General features: G+C 42.4%; 1 protein-coding gene across 5 annotated transcripts; it reads right to left on the bottom strand.

The window, feature by feature from the left end:
• Window positions 1-133: 133 nt before the first annotated feature.
• On the bottom strand, window positions 134-12,285 carry APMAP (adipocyte plasma membrane associated protein). 5 transcript variants are annotated; one of them, XR_015283777.1, is made up of 10 exons: window positions 12,032-12,285; window positions 8,963-9,079; window positions 8,339-8,454; window positions 7,145-7,237; window positions 3,834-3,950; window positions 3,168-3,342; window positions 2,587-2,721; window positions 1,972-2,164; window positions 1,518-1,705; window positions 134-968 (listed from the first exon to the last, which is right to left on the bottom strand). XR_015283777.1 is itself a non-coding variant. In XM_086878903.1 (9 exons), the coding sequence occupies exons 1-9, from the start codon at window positions 12,121-12,123 to the stop codon at window positions 759-761; spliced, it is 1,248 nt and encodes a 415-aa protein (XP_086735029.1). In that variant the 5' UTR covers window positions 12,124-12,285; the 3' UTR covers window positions 134-758. The 5 variants fall into 5 exon arrangements, 2 of the variants coding, with proteins under 2 accessions (XP_086735029.1, XP_086735030.1); XR_015283775.1 differs by having other exon boundaries at window positions 1,539-1,705; XR_015283776.1 differs by having other exon boundaries at window positions 1,608-1,705.
• Window positions 12,286-15,265: the final 2,980 nt, after the last annotated feature.

Below are 15,265 nucleotides of genomic sequence, written 5' to 3'. Positions count from 1 at the left end.
CTGGTAAAACATGGAGGAAATTCTACAAACAACCCTTTTCAGACCCATTGGAACTAATCCTTAATAACATAGAAAATGCAACTTCATTCATTGTCTGACCTCAATGTTATAAAGAAACACAGGAGCCCACAGGTAATGATCCAATTTGATTCTGCATGTTAATTAACAGTTAATTGCAATATCTGCTGTTATTTACACAGGCTGGGACTGAAGAACCCCAATGGCATAACTAGATTCCTCGGCATGTCCTGGATGTTGCTGCCTCTACCACAGCACCATAGTATAACATTAGAACATGCACTGTATTCACTCTGGGACAGGAGGCACTAAAACAGAAATAAACACATGCAAGCCACCCAAATCACACACTATTAAATTCCATCCATCACAAATCCTTCCAGTGTAAGAGAACATACAGTTGCATTAAAGGCGACATGATGGTGTCTGTTCAAGATGATTCCAAACAAGGCTGGGCACAGGAAAATCAATGGATTTCCTTGGAGGAACAAAGAACTGAATGAAGATGCCTCACCATTATCCTCAGATATGAACAATAATACAGGCCAACTTCAGAGCATGAGCAGTCAGCCAAGACAGAGGACAGGTACAGCAAGCTGTATCTCTTCCTATGGCCACAGTGCTCCTGCACCTTAAGAGACTCTCACTTTTTGTCCTTGGTCACACACTGTCTCAAGCACATGGTTCCTTTGCACTTCTGGAGTAGTACAGGACAGTGGGACTTCATCATGGGTGGGCAGTTAAACATGCTGGAGATCAAGTCTGCCAATGTAGGGAGAGCGGAAGGATCCCAGGTAAAGGTGTCCATTGTGCTCATGTGCCTCGCTGACATAAGCTACTGTCACTCCATTGGGATCATGGAAGCTTCTTTTGTAGGATCCTGTCTCACTGAGTTCAACAACAAGGCTATATTTGGGTACAAACTTTGTCACAGTTTCCTGACTCAGCAACTGAAAGAAAAGAAAGAAAGAAAAGAAAATTAACAAAAAGTTTTGTTCTCCACAATCTGATCTCAGACATTTATACAGGCAAAGACCACTCCACGCTCCTCAGAAGCAGCAGCTAAGAACACAAGGACACATTTTGAGTAAACACTCTTACACAGGGTTAACACATTAGTATCTGAAAAGCCAGCTTGAGAAGAAACAAAAGGATCAGCAGAAGCTCACTCTACTCCAGAGGCAGGCTGAAAGGCTGCCCACGTAAGAGATAGCAGCTTGCTCTGGTGCAGCTGATGCCAAGCTCCCTGCAGCATCACTCAGAGCTCCTGCACTGCACCAGGAGAGACAGGGACAGCATAGAGCTTGTTCAGCTGGAATGGAATCCTAAGCACTGCGTGCTGGATTTTATTTTTTCGAGGACAGAAGTATTTTCAAGTCTTTGCATTGTTTAAAAAGCACCATGCTGTTTCTTTAGCCCTTAAAAAAACACATTATCCTTCCTCATCCTAAAGCGGGGTGACACAAAAACAGGCAGAGTGAACCAGAACAAAATGTCACCTAACACCATCCACAACGTACACACTGTCTCCTAGGGTGCCTAGGGCAGCCATGGGAACAGCTCACACTTCCCAAATGCTCTTCAGACACCTGGCAATAAGCAGTTTAGGCACTTCAGGTGAAGTCTTCACATATCCAAATGCAGATCCTGTCTTGCTGCATGGTTAGAGAGAGTCCCTTTTTCTTTCCTAAGATCAAGATGGAAGGCAACTTAAGAGATGTGTACCTGCTACTCAGAGAAGCAAACGTTAAATTTTACTACCTATTAATAAATAAGGGCTGTTTCTACCAGGGGAAAGCAACAACAGTTTTAACCACAACATCTAATGTTTTTTTAAATCTTCCTGTGAAGAGGAAGAAACAGGACAAACAAATATTTCTCACTTCCATTCCTCCACTAAAGGTGATTTTTTTTTAAAAAAAGTTCTTTTTAATTTATTTTATTTTTTTTTACCTTAAATATCATCCTTTTAATCCATGATTTTTCAGATAAAAAGTCCAACAAAGAAAATCCAGGATTGGGTCGCACAGCTGCCATAGCTACCCAATATCCTCCAGAGCTGCTTAACCTGATATTGTCTGGAAGACCAGGCATATTCTCAACAAACATATCTGCTCCACCTTTCATCAGCCCAGACACATAATACCTGAAAGTTATAGATAATACATTAGAACATTTTAACTCAATCAGTTTAACACGATCTTATGTTAATGATTAATTAATCATAATCTTAAGTTAAATGATTAACTTAATCATTTAACAAATGAGAGTCCCAAGATTTAAAAAAACAATTCTTCTCCCGTTATTTTCATACAGGGAAATACAGCACTGCCACACACTTCTCCTCAAGAAAAAAGTCAGCTTACTCCACTATGCTTAAGGAGGCCCATGATGGAAAGATTACACAACCCAGACGTTTACAGTGAAATAAAAAAATTCAGTATTGAGGAAGGTCACCGTGTCATTTTTAACCAAGCATAACTAAAGTGTAGGGTTTCTTCTGTCATTCCATTTCTTTATTTAAACAATCCCTAAACAGATTAGTAATAATTCCAAAGTTATACTCACCTTCTGATTCTAGCCATGGTTGTCTCCTGCACCAGGACAAAGTCTTCTGCAGGAGAGAGCTGCACACCATTGGGGAACCTCAACCCCACCATTAAGACTTTTACTTCTTTTGTCACTGTGTCATATTCAAGGAGGCTGAAAATAAACCATTTTTGAGTGAAGATGAATATTTATACATCTGTGTTTCATTCTTCAGGCATTCTATCTTTTCTCACATGCACCACGTTTAAGTTAAGGCGGAATAGACAGGAAGCATTTGTTTATGAACACAAGAGAAATAACAAGGCACTTGAGACTGGCAGTATTCATGAAGGATTTGGGCTGAATGTAATGCTAACACCTTCACTTTTAAAACAAATGTTCCATGCCACTCTTCTTGAAGGAAAAAGGGGAATCTCATTTATTTTGCTGCAGGTGTCATTAGCAACATCCATGCAATTCCCTCACCCTCCCCTGCGCAGTGCAATGTTTGCAAAGGTGGGTTTACAAAGAGAAAAAATGTGAAGATCAAGGAAGTGGTGAAGCCCACTCCTACAACTGAGCTTACAGCAAGTTAAATCCTTTGGGAAGGAGATACTTGCCGCCCATCATCCGTGCCTTCCATAACCAGGAACAAGTAGTCTCGTCTTTGCCATTTACTGCTGGAGTCAGTGAAGTAGATCTTCCTCCCATCCCTGGTCACTGTAAGATCGTTTACGAATGACAACTTCTGGCCTTCTATCAGTGTTTTGCTTGACACCAGGGTCTTGGTTTCACCTGGTTACAAAAAGAAGAAAAGACACAATGTAGCCAAACCAAAACGTATCTCTCTTCACTTTGTGCAGATTTGGGTTACAGAGAAATAAAGAGCTTTGCACTACCACAGCGAGATCCGAAGGCAGAAACAAAACTACAGCAAACATGACAACAGGTTTTATACACCAATCTTTTTCCTTTCCTTTTATGAAAACCGAAACAGCCACAACAGAGCTCTATACATGGATCTTGGGATCCCAATTTTAACGACAAAAACCATGTAACACCAGAAGATAAGTCACTAGTAGCTCTGATCCAGACAGCCAGATACAGGGAGGAGGTGATTGCTACAGGAAAATAAATATCAAACTCTTGCATGACTCATTTTATCCAGACAGATTCAAGTCACTTTACAAAAAAGACAGGCATTGTTTCGCCTGCAGCATCTGCAAAACTGCAAATGAAGCCCGGATTTGTCAGTGGAAGAAAACTTTGGAGCAGAAAAGTCATACCCGTAGCAGGATCAACTTCGTAGAGTCCATAATAAGCATCTGCCACAAACAGGGTGTTATTTGGCCCCACTCGCATGCCAAGAGGTCTTCCACACGTTGGCTCATCTTCATGGCCTCCTTAGGAAACAATTTCAAAATGTTTTTCCAAACAGAAATAAACACAAGGCATTCAGTGTACCTACACAGGTGTGCTGGGTCTGGCTGAGATGAAGAGCCCTCCTAGCGCTGTGTTTGCACAAAAGGTGTTTTGGCTGCTGCTGAGAAGGGCTGGCACAGCATCAGTGCTCTCTCCAACATTACCCCCTCCTGCTGGCTGGGGGTGAGCAAGATCCTGGGAGGGGACATAGCCAGGACAGCTGCCCCAAACTGACCAAAGGGATGTTTAATGCCATATGGTGTCAGCTGAGATATGAAAGCTAAGAAAAAGGAGGAGGAAGGGGAAGCAATTATTATTTACATTTGCTTTCCAAAACAAACTCTACATGTGCTGCAGCCCTGCTTCCTGAGAAGCAGTCAGACATCACTGGCTGATGGAAAATAGAGAATAAAATGTTTGAGGTGTTTTTTTGTTTTTTTCCTTTGCTTGCACATGTGACCTTTGCTTCAAACTGTGGCTTATAAAATCTCTATGGCATACATATGGCACATACATTCATTAAAGAAATAATTCCTACTTTACATGCCATGTTTTCACCAGTCTAGAGATAATCATAGAATCTGTCAGGCTAGTAACTAACACCTTCCCAAGTTGGGGTAAAATTAGAAAATTTGATTTAACAAAATGCTTCTTCTCAGAAAGAATCAGTTTGACTGCAGGTTTTGGGGGAAGGGAGGATGGGATGATTTGGTTTTTTTAATGAAATAATTTTTAATTTAAAAACCCCTTTCTTTTTCTGGAAAGGTCCAACATTGTCCTGAAACAGCTAGTTTCTCAAGACAAAGACACTGAAGACTTCTGTACGAGGAGAAAGAGGAATTCTGCAAATCTGAAGAATTTAGAAAATTCAAGGAGATATATGAGTCCTGAAGAGCTAAGAACTTCAGAATATCAGCAGTCTGAAAAATCAACAAGATAAATTTTTGGAGAAGTCAGCTACAGCCTTCCCACTCCCAATTCAAGGAACAGAAAAGTCCAGGCTCCCCATTACCACTTTGGCCCCAAAGAAACAGAGCAGCAGAACCTTCCCACCTCTCCCAAGCTGTTCAAGTCCAATGGAAATGAGCAGGAAAAAGGGAATTCTTCACCACCGCCCCCTCCCTCCCCCATTCATGCCTAAATCCACCTTCCCATCAGCTGTCTTACCAAGGCTGTTCTACCTATCAGGCAGCCAAGAGAGTGTTGTCAAATCAGCCCAGAGTCTAATCATGTGAGCATCCACATAAAATTACATAGAATGAATGATGAACACGTCAATGAGAGCTAATAGGGACAGCAACAGTTCCTGACCTTAATTTCTAACTAGCAATCACACAGGGCTGTGGAACCTCAGGTGAGCTTCTGTATCATTACCACAAACAAAACTCCCATCAGTCCCAACAAACACCAGCCAGGCTTCTAAGGCTGCCCAGGAACTGCTGAGATGGACATTAAGCTCCCCATAGAGATAGTTCTGTAATAAATAAGCTGTTACCAGTTTTCCTCACTCACTTACAGAAATCCCATTAAATGAAGCAAATAATTCGTTCAGAAAGAGGTGTAGAATTCCATGAGAAATAACTGTAATTTAGCAGTGAGAAAACAAAAATACCATGACCAGTGCAGGATGTCTGTTAAAACAAGTGCAGCCACAACTCCTACTGTGCTTACAGACAGAGTAAGGGAAATAGGTACAACAAAATGCAAGGCAAAACTCTGTAGATGGAGATGGTGATACTTATTTTCAAAAATCTCTTAGTAAGTTGCTATCCTTCTGTCCTGGGTAACCCAAAAAATGTGTATTGTATTACATATCTTCCCTACACCAACCTGCCCAAGATGACCACTGCCCCTTTAGAACCCAGGAGCTGGAAGAAGAAGCCTGTTTTACCACAGGCTCATGAAGGCAGGTGATGTGGGGTCCCTTTAAAAGAGAGGGAACAGGCACATGGAGCTCCTCTGTTCTCCCTAGGGTTTTGGAGCAGAGGCTGCAGCGTTTTTTGGCCAGGCTGCTGAGAAAGTTGTCTGGCACAGGTTCTCTGAGTCAAGGTAGTACAAGGCAGCCTGGCAGGTTTGTTTATCTCCAGGCTTTGAAGAATTCTGTAACATATTTTTGAGTGCTGTTGCCAAGGTCAGCTCAGTTTCTGGGCTGGGGAGGACGGTTCCTTCAGACCTTTTTTGGCTGCTGCCACCCAGGACACCTCCACCAGCACCATCTCCTCTCTCCAGGAGTCCCAGCCACTGACCCAGTTCCAGCTGCCACTGTCAGGAGAGCTCCTGTCAGGTGGTGTGGAGCAGATGGATCGGCAGCATTCGACTGGTTTTGGAACAGTTCTCCAGGATTCTTCTGTTTTGTCCTTGCTCCCTGGTGGCTGTTGTTTGGAGGATAAGAGGCTTCTGTGATCATGGAGGCTTGGCTGCTTGTGTTGATTTTTCTTAGTCAACAGGATTCAGCACTTTTATATCTAGTGGTTATTACCGTTATCTTGGTTGTTGCTGTTTTATTTTTTAGTAAACTGCTATTTTTTCACTTACATCTTCTCACATTCATCTCTCCTTACTGGTGAAAAAGGAAGGGTTAAAAATACAAGGAGAGATAACTCATTTTGGAGTGTTCTGTCCATATAATTGTTTTAAACCAAGATGCCTTTCCACTCACAAATTAGTTCAAGTTCATTCACTCACACTTGTTCAAAAGTCCTCAGTTTTTATGAGGTGGCCCTTCAGCTCAGAATTTTGGTGACTTCACCTTCCACAAATATTAGACCAGGTTGCTGCCCTGCCCTTATTTTTTCTTAAGATAAGATGCTTTTTCTGGATGGACTAATGGGAAAATGAATGTTATTTGTGATGCACTTCACTCTTGTCTTCCTTCTGATGTTAAGATGCAGGATTTTTCATTATCACATCATCCATGGTGAAGGCCTGGTAGTCATGAAACCTCCTTGCATTCTTAAATTACCACCCATTTCCATTCTTTTGGCTCTCTGTTCTACTCTTCCTTCCCATGTACGTATTTTCACTCATACTTCACTGATACAAACACATCAATATTTCTGCTACAAATTTCTGCAGAGAAAGATAAACACCTCCAATCCAGACTGAACAGTTTAACCAACACATGCCCTTGACCCAGACATTTTCAGGCACACTGTGCTCAGGAGCTGTCACTCACCACAAGGACCATGGCCAATTCTGGCTATTGTTTGTATTTCCCCATCTTCGATTTTGATAATCTTCCCATCAGCTGTCCCAGTAAACAGAACATCTGCAAAAACAACTTGTGTGATTAGGCTGATCACAAAACATCCTTCTACTAGCATGAAGTAGGGAATAAGGAGACTTCAACATTTATTCACAGAAAATTTATTCCCTCTCAGCTGTCCCTTGCAGGAAGGTTTCCATAAAGAGTTTCTAAAGAGACTGATGAAACTAGGCAACATACAAAATCATCAGCTTCAGGTAATCCCTTTAGCACATTGTTAACAGATTCAGGTAAAAAAGTGTAATCTGAGGAAGGAATTTACAGTAACTTCTTTCTGAGTAATGTAATTTCTTACAAATATTTTACTAATAAATTAGAAGATAAAGCAGAAGGAAAAAAAAAAATTATGGCACCTACTGAGTACCTCTTGCACTAAAGGATCTTTCAGTAAGGGTTAAGAGTAGCTCCTAGCCTTACCCCTCCTTCAGGAGGCACAAGAAACAACCCCTGCACAATGCTGGGCTCCTGCTATGGGCATGTCATGGCATTAGTAGGACAGGTAACTCATTAAGAAATTGCTCAGAGGTGACATGGGTTTTTAACTTGGGAAGAACCCACCTGCCACAAGAGAAAAGTGTTGGTTAGATTTCTTGCAAGAAGAATCCAAGGCTTAAGAGTTATTAATACAGAAGATGAGGGAGTTATGAATATGGGATATGATACTGTGCAACAGAATTAAAATATAAATATACTATTTGTCAATTTGAGATTTGTTTTCTGTCATAAAAGCAATGCACCACAAAATTCAGCTCCCTCAGCAGCAATGACTTTTAAAAGAACAGGTAGTAGCTTCTAAATATTAATTCCCATTTAAGACCTAGCCAAATGAAAAACGGGACCACTTCCTCCAAACATAGGTACCCCATGACTACATTGCTGATACTTTCAGAGATTTTTAATCTGACAAGATTTATTTTGAACTCATGAAAGAGAAGAAAACCAGTATAGAGAACCTAGGTTTTCCTGCATAACACAATTACTTTTAGAAAATCTGCACGTTGGAAATAACTCTGTTATCTAAGAGGTCTACTGCTGAAGAAACTCCTACCAATGGAAGAACATTTAAAAAAACCCTCTATAAAAGCTGATTTTGTCAGTGCTTACCCCCAATACTGACAATGGACTCTGGTCCAACCAGCTGGTTTTCCCATAGCCGTTCAGCTTTTCGTAACTTGGTGTTGGGCTCCAAAACACCCGTCAGGAGGGGAGGCTCCTTCAAACTACAAAACAGGAGGACCACGTGATCCTTTGCACAAAATGCAAACATTCTTGAGCAACACATTTGATCATTTTTTCCCCTAGTCTGCCAACTCCTGCACACCTGACTTATGCTTTACATAAAGCATACTTCAGAAAGTGTTGCAGTAGCTTGAGCAGTTTGCCTTTAGAAAAAAAGCAGTTCTTGTTTCACAGAAGGAAAGAGTGCACGTGTGTAATTACAAGCTGCACAGACAGTTTAGGTAGCAGAAAATAATTTTCTAGATTAATAATTAAAGAAAGTAATTGAGCTCCTTCAGTGATCAGCAGGAACACACAACTGCACAAGATGGCTCAGAAACAGCCATGGATATCCATGGGTGTGGATAATATTGCAAGCACTCCCCAGTTTCTCAATCCAGATAGAACCACTTTGCACTGTTAACTCTTGTTTGCTGAAACAAAACAACAGTACAGATGGAAGAAGTTATGCTTCCACAACATTTGCTTCAAAACAAACCAACCATTTACCTTATGGGCTGAGGGTCTATAGGACAATCCAGGAGAACAGTCACACCAAGCAGAGGCACAGCCACAGACACAGCCAAAGTCAGGAAGGTAACACGGAACACCTTGCTGCTGTAGGTACTGCCAAAACCAAACAAGAAATAGGATTAACATTGTTTTCACATACAATAGTCTTTTAAAAATCTGTAGCAGCCTCTTTTCTTCAGAAAAGGAAATAGTAACACTTTTGCACAACCATCATACTCACCTTCAAGGTCCATTTTGAACATATTAGGGTAAGAGAAAGGTCTCAGGATACTAGCATAAATGGCTGAACATTTTTATGTGAAGATTTCATTCATGCTACAAGTTACAGCTGACTAAAATAAAAACAAACAAACAAAAAAATAAGCCAAACCAAAATAAACCAAACCACCTGAGAAACAGGGGTTTTGTTTGGCTGGGGTTTAGTTGGGGCCTTTTTAATTTCATCTTTAGTTTTGGCAATGGATTTTATCCAGCACAAGTTTTGAATAAAAATTTTCCACTAAAACAAACACAGAGGAAGCTAAATGAATGGCTGCTTGACTTAGTGATCATTGGTTTGAAACTCGAGTCTCAGAACACAAAATTAATGCAGTATTTTCTCTTTACCCATTAAAAAACACGATAAACTAAGTAAAATTTTCTTCCACAGGAGAAAACCGCACTTTGCTCTCTACAAGTTTTAGAGAAATCAATCAGGCATCTACAGAGAAAAGCAGAGAGCCAAGATGAACAAATCCTAGCCTTGAACTGGAAAAGCAGCATGTATAATTTTAGCTGTTCTGAACCATTCACTGTCCCAGCCAGCCAATTTCCTTGCAGGATCAGTTAAATAAAGACAAACAGTGCCTGGTGGCTCTGCACTAATCCTTGGACCACTTCCACTGTTTTATCCTTCATTAGTCAATCATCCAGACAGTAGGAAATATGAACAACTGCCCAGAGCACAAATATCCCAGCTGGGGAGCTAAATACATGTATTTGTGATACTGGTATCAGCATCAAGGTAACCTTAGGGATTATCAGCGAGAACAGCAAGGACAGAACTAGGCATTAGGATTTAGGTAGGATTTAAGCACTTCCTGCTCTAACAGTAAATGTGTTGAGGAAGCAAAAACTTCCCCACCTGTGCCCCCTTGGATCTGGAATAGAGATCAGGGTGTAAAGATAAAAGGCAATCCCCAAGTTTACAAAAATACTTCAGTCTTTGCCCTGGTCTGTCCATTGTCCTTCAAGAGATGAAAGCTCAACAATGTAAGTTTAAAAGTACTGTCAGCAGACATCTGAGCACTTCTGTGACAGCTGAAAACAGCTCACACAAAAGGAGCTGGGAATGAGCAGGAACAGAATGGGAACTCATCTGCCAAAGCCAACCTAATTAAAGCTCCTAAAAACATGATTTAAGTAAGGGCCTTATTTCTGATCCTCAAGCAAACTTGCAAGGAGCTGACAATAAAGAAAAAAGGCATGAAGAATAAGGTGACAAGCAAGCTCAGACTTCAAGCCTGCAAATTCCAAGACCTAGTTTAGACACTGCTGAAACCACAAGCATTTAAATAAACCCCAAAAATATAAACTAAAAAGTCATCCACTAAGAATCTTCCTCAAACTCCACAATATTGGACAGTGACAACTGTCAGTCATTGGAGAGAATCACTGAGGTAAACATTCACCTGTTCACCTGTGAACAGTGAAACAGAAAACCTTAGTCAAATGTGGCTCTGACAATTAACCCTACAAGGCCCACAGCCACAAATCTCAACAAAGCAGGACTCCTCCTCTCAACTTACCAGGACTCCAGCTATAATTACAGAAATTCAGTTGTTAATATGAACTAAAAAGCAAAGCCATTAAACCAGCCTTTGAAGACAACAGCAGGCTGGTGAGATGATACTTATGGGTCACCATATCAGGAAGCCAGGCTGCTTATCCCCTTGGCAGAAGAGCTGCTGGGCTGGAGAGAAAAGCATCTGTTCTCAAGAGTTTCTGCCGTGGCTACCAGCCAGAAAAAGGCCAGGCCCAGGAATTTCCTCCACTGTTTTCATACAGAACAGCCCCTGTGAATATTCTCAGTCAGCGACAAAGCCATAGAAATTCAACTGATTTGAACACCAAGAGAGGCAGAAAGCAGGAGGAGTGGTCTCTCAAGCTCAGAGATGCTGATGCTCTCCTCCAAAAACAGAGACTGAGTGCAAACCTTCAGTCTTTCATTTTGATGACCCCAAAAGGCAGAAATAAGAATCTGCAAAGTACTCAAATCAGAAGAGCTATAATAGATGGTGAACAAAAGTATTACAAGTTAGCTGATAACTTATGCAATGAAAGGCAAAGCAAATACTACCACTTCCTTATTACAGCTATTGCCTTTAGTCACACTGAAGTGATTTTTAAAAAATAGAATTCTTAAACACGTAATTGTAAATATATATATATATATATATTTAACTTAGCCATTAACAGACTGTTCATGAGGTCAGACACATGTAGATCAGCCGAAAAACTGCAGATTACTCTTTAAACTATTACCAAGACATAAACAGACTAACCACAATTACAAAGGACTTAATCACACCCACAATAAACCTGTACAAGCCACAATGGGATAACTGCTATTTCTTGCCTGGCAAAAGATGAAGGGAAGGGGAAGGGGAAGGGGAAGGGGAAGGGGAAGGGGAAGGGGAAGGGGAAGGGGAAGGGGAAGGGGAAGGGGAAGGGGCTGTCCCAACCCCTCCTCACCGTCAGCCTCCTCCAGCAGCAGGAGCACTGGGGCTGACACCCGGGGGTGCCCAGCAGCAGCCAAGCCGGGAAACCGCGGCCTCGCTCCGCAGGCCCGCAGCGGCCTCTGCTCAGCCTCGGGGCAGTCCCTCAGCCCTTCCAGCCCCTCCTGGGGCACTCCGAGCCCGACCCGCTTCTCCGCCGGCCGGGCCGCGCCACGCGGGAGGTGCCGGTGCCTCCCAGGGCCCTCCCGGGCAGCGCTCCCCGGCGCCGGGCCCGGCCCCGGCCCTGCAGCCGCGGGGGTCACGGCGGCCGCCCCGCCCAGGCACCCACCTGCCCTCCTTGGCCTCCTGCGCCGGGCTGTCCTCGGTGATGACCTGCGGGCGGAGCGGCCGCCGCTGCCGCAGCCCCTCCGCCTCATTCATCCCGATCCCGATCCCGATCCCGATCCCGATCCCGATCCCGATCCCGATCCCGATCCCGATCCCGCCGCCGCCGCCGCCGCCGCCGCCGCCGCCGCGCCCCGGAACCGCGGCCCCGCCCCTCGAGCCCGACCCCGCCCTCTACCCCAGGCCGCGCCCATCACTGGACCCGCCCGCCACCCGGGCCCCGCCCATCATCACAAGACCACGCCCACAACCAGGGCCCCGCCCGCCACTACATGGCCACGCCCACCAGACGAGGCCACGCCCATCCCCCCAGGAGCGCGCTCTTCGTCCCGGGGATGCCCGGTTCAGGAGCCCGCGGTCATCCCCACGGCGACCTGCAGCCCCCGGGATCGCAGAAAACCTTTGCAGAAACCCCTTGACCGTGATGCATGTCCTGCATATGCCAGAAATTATTTCCTTGCACAAGAAAGTTTTGGGATTTTTTGTCGTTTGGGTACACTGCCATACACAGTGATGCTCCTGCTCATTCACTGGACCTCAGTTACAGACATTTTTGGGGGATTTTGACATGTATGTGAGTTTTTTAAACAGATTTCACTGACACGAAGACTTAGGCAGAACAGTGTTTCCTGTCACCTTTTCTTTGTAACTACTAGAAAGGCACAACCAAATTTCCTCTCTAATATGAAAAAGTCTTCAACAAAAATAATATGATTTTCTGATTAGCCAAAGTGTCACTCACTCTCACCACAGTCAAGTTACTTGAGTATCCTTTTCCTGCTTGAAGCCAAGATTGATCAGCTTCAGATTGATTTTTAAATATCTGCTTTTAAAAACAAGTCTATGAACTAAAATTAAAATTTTGCATAAAATTAAGTGGTGCATTGTTTTTTTCAATTCATGGTGGTGCCTGATAAAAAAAATTACATTGATTTATCCTATTAGGTACATGTGAAAATTTGTTGAAGTTCATTTTGTATAATTTTGCTTACAGAAAGTTATTTACCACAGGTAATAAAAGTTTTTTTAAATTACATTTATCATAGCTCATGAAAACGTTCTCAGAAGCACAGTCCTGTCTCTGGTGGAGTAAAAGCTGTTTTGGGGAGTGGGTGTAAAACCTCCTCAGTGTGTGGATGGAGAACATATTGCACTGTCTGTACATAACTGTTTTCTGCTGGGGAAAATCCTCAGTATTAGAAGAACATACTTTGATAGTGCTTTTACATTTTTAATATTTCATAAAATCTTAATCAGTGAAAAATTTTGAGAGGTTTTGTTTTCAAACATCTCTTCTACCTTTTTGCACATAAGAATGAAAGCCATAACAATGTTATAGCATATCACAAAAAAAAAAATTTTATGCCCCATCATGGGAGTGAGGAAAAGAAGAAAAGAAAAAGAAAAAAAAAAAAGTTTTTCAGAAGAAAAACCTGAAATTGCCAAGCTGCATTGGTGCTCCAGTTGCATTTTTGAGGAGTGTGTGTAGTTGTCATATTCTCACTATGACGATATACAATCCATCTTTCCCCTCTGAACACCATCCAGCGCTGTATCCAAATGTTTCAAGTAATTTTCCTTTGGTACTTTGAGGCAATTTGTTCCGCTGCCACCTGAACCGGGATAGGGAAAGACACGACCCGTTTGCAGTCACAGGCAGAGGGATCACAGCAGAATCTCTTGTCTTTCCCAGTGCTGCAGATCCAATTGCAGACTCTTGGTGGAGCAGGATATCTGTAAGTTGCTTGTCACTGCATGCTGTTGGCTCTGCCTGTTCATAAGGAGCGCCTGGTGGAAAAATCACATTTTTGCACTTGCTTTTCTGCTTACCCTCTCTATAAAAGATTGTAGGAGGGCAATGATTCAGGCAGTTCGTGCACCCTTCAGTTCCCTCCTTGCCCAGGGCCACAGAAAGGGAAGCTGCACATGCAGCAGTAGTGCCTTAAAGAACAGCTGCTGGATCATAAGCCCATCCTGTGGACCTGTGTGAATTGCAAATGGAGATGACTTGCGATTGAAAATGAGAATTTTGAGGCAGTAATATTTCCCCTGTATAAAATATTTCTTTTTTGGGAGACACAGTGTGGAGAAAATGTCACTCTGCACAACAGCTGTACTATATGTTGTTGAAGATGTTCAGAAGATATATTGAAGATTAATATTAAATATTTAATATTCATCCAAAGGGTGAGAAACATGGCTGATCATATATTTACCAATGGATCCAACATATAAACGGGGAAAGATACACACAGCACCTTGTTCCCTCTACATAACCAGATGTTCACATGATCCATGTGTCTGGAGATTCCTGAGGCTTGGACTGTGCACACATGAGCTTTTCTGTTCTTCCTAGGACAACATTCCCAGAAGTCTGCCTCATGGTGCTTGTGTTCTCTGCTGGAGCTGTGTATTGCTAGGTTTAGTCAGCCTGACTAAGGGCCTTCTTTCTCCTGTATTTCAAAAGAATTTCTGTATTTCCTCTGTATTTCAAAGGAATTAATGTATTTCTGTATTACAGAAAGAGAACCACCTAAACCTTAGAATCAGATTAAGTGAGTTCCTGTCAGAAGTACTGTAATACATGGCAGATGTATAGATTAGGAATAGAGGTGGAAATTAATGAGCAGAGGTAGGAAAAAACGTTTGAACACAGATGTAAAATTTCAACATATTTGGCAACACTACTTTTAAAAAAACACTAATCCATGCTATAAGTATAGAAAAAAATAGAAAAGCCTTTCTACTGGCAAGAGAGATGATGCCCTACAAAGTTCCTCAAATATAATGATGGTGCAAGGACCCAAAGCAGAACTATTTCATGTTCTTTCCAACTTCTGATTTTACAATCTTATCAAGATTGTGAAAGCAAAGTGATACTGTAGACAGAAGATGGACATTAGAGTCACACAGCAATTTCTGGACATGTTTAATCTGCTTAACATGGCCTTCAGGGAATGGGAACTTTGACAGGCCAGAAATTCTGAATTCCCACCAGAACAAATGGAAATTGCAAGTCTTAGCAGCAAATGAGACTGAATATGTGGAAATGCAAATCTGAAAATGATCAAGAAGGACATTATAGCTCCAGCAGTCCTTGATTGTACATCTGTATGGTTAGTCTAAATGATGCAGAAGGGATCGGATCAGATGCAGAAGAGCATGAAAATCTACAGCC

The sequence above is a fragment of the Cyanistes caeruleus genome, chromosome 2 (assembly GCF_971803275.1).
Source record: "Cyanistes caeruleus chromosome 2, bCyaCae1.hap1.1, whole genome shotgun sequence".
Taxonomy (NCBI): Eukaryota; Metazoa; Chordata; class Aves; order Passeriformes; family Paridae; genus Cyanistes; species Cyanistes caeruleus.
Note: the sequence above shows the minus strand (reverse complement) of the source record. Positions and strands in the feature narration are given on the sequence as shown.